General features: G+C 32.0%; 1 protein-coding gene across 3 annotated transcripts; it reads left to right on the top strand.

Moving 5' to 3' along the window:
- Positions 1-648: 648 nt before the first annotated feature.
- Positions 649-3,272, top strand: LOC130669510 (uncharacterized). Of its 3 annotated transcripts, none has more exons than XR_008990204.1 (3): positions 649-2,441; positions 2,542-2,734; positions 3,099-3,272. XR_008990204.1 is itself a non-coding variant. In XM_057472462.1 (2 exons), the coding sequence occupies exons 1-2, from the start codon at positions 984-986 to the stop codon at positions 3,100-3,102; spliced, it is 1,755 nt and encodes a 584-aa protein (XP_057328445.1). In that variant the 5' UTR covers positions 649-983; the 3' UTR covers positions 3,103-3,272. The 3 variants fall into 3 exon arrangements, 1 of the variants encoding a protein (XP_057328445.1); XR_008990205.1 differs by having other exon boundaries at positions 2,524-2,734; XM_057472462.1 differs by having other exon boundaries at positions 649-2,734.
- The last annotated feature ends 1,032 nt before the right edge of the window (positions 3,273-4,304 follow it).

The following is a 4,304-nucleotide window of genomic DNA, read 5'->3' as shown; positions in this document are numbered from 1 at the left end:
TTACGATACAGATAGTAAAAAAATATAGTCGTGTTAGCAAAAAATACATTACGTATAGTAATTTTTAATATCTTATTATGTAATTATTACTAACTAGTAAATTTAACTAAAAGTTTAGTAATAATTACAATACAGAATGTATTTTTTCATATCTGTTAGTAAATTTTACTATAGTATTGTAATTTTTACTATACTTTTTTTTCCGTGCATCTACATTATTATTGAGAGAATACGGATTTTTTACGTTTAAGAAAATTTTATTTTTTCGATTATTTTGTTTTTTCATGGATAAAAGCTACATTTTCTTTGATTTTTTAAGTGAAAGACATAAATAATATCATTCCAAGTAAAGCATTGATACCATCAGTTTAATAATAAAAAACTTGTTCATCTGGTGCAACAAAATTGAAATTCGATATCTCAACAGAATTTATGTTAAAACCAGCGAAAATGCCAACTGATGACTATCGATTTAACCACTATGACCGTTCATGATCGACTCTCATCATTCTAATTGAAAAACATCAACAGCCGTTTTGTCCAGTGAGACGACTTAAGGGGTTAGGGGTAGTCAGAATTTTCAAAAAATCGATTTTTTTTTTTTTGCATTTTCTTAAAGTATAATATTTTAAAAATATTGTGTGAAAATTTGAAGTGAATCCGACAAATTCTTTTCGAGTTATTTAACAATGACCAAAGGACGCTCGGGTGCTACGTGGCATTCGAGAGCAGGTAGCTAGAAACAGCTGCAAGCAACCGACCTTTCGGGTTTCATTGTCATGAATATCTCCCCATTTTAATGTATTTATAATTATATATATATATATATATATATATATATATCCTTCTACATATATTCACAATTTGTAGGTAGTACAAGAACTGAAAAATAATTTTTGGTTGCCAGTATACCTGTAGTCGTTGCACTGATCAGTCGATAGTTTTGTGATAAATTATTTCTCAAGTGAATTAAATTATTAACCATGGGACGTGATTCTAGAAAGGTTTCAAGAGAACTTCGGAGTTCTGAAAAAATTAATAAGTCGCGTTCAGTCAAAAGAAAGAATGTTTTTAATCCGAAAACAGCCGAACGTGATGAAAGTATTCAGAGTACATCTTCTAAAAAATTAAAACAAAACACTGAAGATGATGTACCTGAAGACAGCAGTACTGAATTTCGAATAATAAATTTTATTCAGGTATTCACTGCAATTTCTGCTCTTATAAAATGTAAAAAATGTGATGGAAATGTAGTGTTTCAAACAGCAAGTACACGTGGGCTGGGATTCAAAATTGTAGTTGCATGTAATAACTGTGGAAATGAATATATTCCTTCCTGTTCTTTCGTTGGGCATTCTTATGAAATAAACAGACGTTTCATTTTTGTAATGAGAATACTAGGAATAGGATACGAAGGATTGTGCAAGTTTTGCGGCCTGATGGACATGCCGTCTTTTTTAGATAAATCTACGCATACAATTTTACTGAAACAGATTTTGAATTGTAGTAAAGCCGTCGCAGAAACCTTCATGACGAAAGCTGTGAATGAAGAAAAGCAAGCAATGCCAACAACTGAAAATGAAGATATAAATCATCTAACTGTATCGGGAGATGGAACCTGGCAAAAACGGGGATATACATCGTCATTTGGAGTTTCTTCTATAATTGGCTATTTTACTGGAAAGATTCTTGACATAAACATTAAAAGTGCATATTGTAAGCTATGTGAGTATTGGAAAAAAAAAACAAATACTGTTGAGTTCGAGGAATGGTATCAATCGCATGAAGATGTGTGTTCTGCTAATCATCAAGGGTCTTCTGGGAAAATGGAGGTGGATGCGATGGTCGAAATGTTTTCGTATTCTGAAACTAAATATGGAGTTAAGTATGCCAACTATATTGGTGATGGTGACTCCAAGACCTATTCAGGAATTATAAAATCAGATCCTTACGAAAATACAACTGTAAATAAAAAGGAATGTATAGGGCATGTCCAAAAGCGGATGGGGAGTCGATTACGTACGCTGAAGAGTAAACAAAAAGGTCTTGGTGGTCGAGGTAAGCTCACAGGAAAATTAATAGACAAACTAACTGTGTACTATGGTTTAGCAATACGCCGGCATTGTGATTCTATTGAAAATATGAAATCTGCTATAATGGCAACCTTTTATCACTACGGCTCGAGTGATGAAAAACCGAATCATGATATGTGTCCAAAAGGCGAAGAATCTTGGTGCTCTTACCAGCGCGCTGAAGCAAGAGGAGAGCTTGATACCTTTTCTCACGATTATTCTCCTTTACCTTCTGATGTTTTAAAAGCTATCAAGCCTATATACGAAGATCTTAGTAATGAAAATTTACTTTCAAGATGTGTAGGTGGATTCAATCAGAATAATAATGAAAGCTTTAACCAACTAGTATGGAAAATATGCCCAAAAACGGTAAATACTAGTTTTACCATCGTACAAATAGCTGCATACGTTGCTATGTGTATATTTAATGAGGGTATAAATTCATTATTAGTCTTGATGAATACACTAGGACTTAATTGTGGGCCTAATTCTCATCGGTATGCAGAAAGAATGGATGCTGCACGTATCAAAGTAGCAGATAAGCGCGCTAATGATAACACCCGAGAAGGTCGATTGCAACGTAGGCACCAGCAAATCGATATTTTGGAAGCTGCTATGTCGGCTGAAGAGCTATTATATGGTCCAGGAATAGATGACTCAGTGTAAGTTATTAAATAATTCTTATAATTCGACATAAATCCATAGCAAAACTTTAAATGCGTTTTTCTCAAAACTATGTTTTCTGAACTGGTGATCACTGTAACTTAAAAACTGCTCGGTAGATTTCAATAAAATTTATTGTACTTTTGAAATACATTAAAAACTCGTGCCTGATCGAAGGATTTTTTTTTTTTTTCAAAATTTCGATTTTTTTTTAACAATAAACTGTCGGTTTTTTTCTCGAAAATTTGAAAAAAATTTCCTGAGGCCGCCATTTTGTTAATTTCGAAAAAAAAAAAAAAAGCTTCGATCAGGCACAAGATTATCTATTAATAAAACTAATTTTTCTTGTCCGATTGATTTTAGATGAATCTCCAAGGACTTATGATGATCACCGCAAAGGACTTCGGGAGGAACGGGCTCTACAAAAACAGCGATAACTTTTTGAATTATTAATTTTTTTTTTTGAAATTTTCGTGAAGTCAAATCGAAACGTGTTCTAATAAAGCTATGTTTTTATTTTTGTCAAATAAAGTAATTAACTACAAAAAAAAAATTATTGAAAATCATCATTTTTTCATACCCCTGAGTACCCCTAACCCCTTAAAGTACTGGAAAGGAATAGCGCTCTCTCCATGGTCCGCGCATGAAAAGTGGTCTCTCCATGGTCCGTGCCACTTAACATTAATTATTTTAAGAAATTCGAAAATAACATTTTCTATCAATCTGTATTTTTCGAAATGCTAGCCTAATAAAAATATCTAAGATATATTTTTTTTAATAAAAGAGAGAGTGAGAGAGAAAGAGAGAGTTTTGTCTCTCAACAGAAGATTTCAATAGATTAACGACATGTAAGTTGATTTTTTTCCCAAGCTCTGGGGGCGATCACTGGCCGGTAGACCTTAAGTGGAATTAAATTTTTTGCACATATCTGTTATCGTTTGTTTTATTCAAATATCAAAAACTATAGTATTGTATAATAGTAACGATTACAACTCCGTTATAAACTCAAGAAAATTTTCCTTTAACTAAGATATTTTCCAGCGAGCAGAATAAAAACCGGAAATTTTTTGAACGATGTAAAATAATTTCTTCAATTGTCAATCTTGAATTAAGAATAAAATTCTCAAGCCAAAATATATTTCATACTTGGTCTAATAATAGAATTCCTCGTTTTAAAAGCTTGCAATTCTGAGTATAATAAACATTTTTCTTAACCTAATTATTACGTTACTTACTTGAACCAAGAAACTATGACGTTTTAAAACAATAAACGGTATAAAGTTAAACTAAAAATAAAGGAAGTAGGTTTAAAAAATGTAAACTCTTGGTTTGACTAGTGTACTTTCTCTGACCAATCACACGAAAAATCTCAAACTAAGATTATTAGAATCTCAGCCAGGAAAGTTCTGTTCTGAATTCACTCATAGTTGCTTCCTTCTTCGCACCCTAAGAAACGAATACTACTTACTCTCTCTTTTTGTGCTGGCGCAGAAAACGGATACTAAGTCCATATTTTTATTTTAAATAAATTAATGCAATTATACGATATCGAATTAAATTTGTTTTTAT

This window comes from Microplitis mediator, chromosome 6, assembly GCF_029852145.1.
Source record: "Microplitis mediator isolate UGA2020A chromosome 6, iyMicMedi2.1, whole genome shotgun sequence".
NCBI lineage: Eukaryota > Metazoa > Arthropoda > Insecta > Hymenoptera > Braconidae > Microplitis > Microplitis mediator.
The sequence above is the reverse complement of the archived record's forward strand: the minus strand, read 5'-3'. Positions and strand labels throughout refer to the sequence as shown.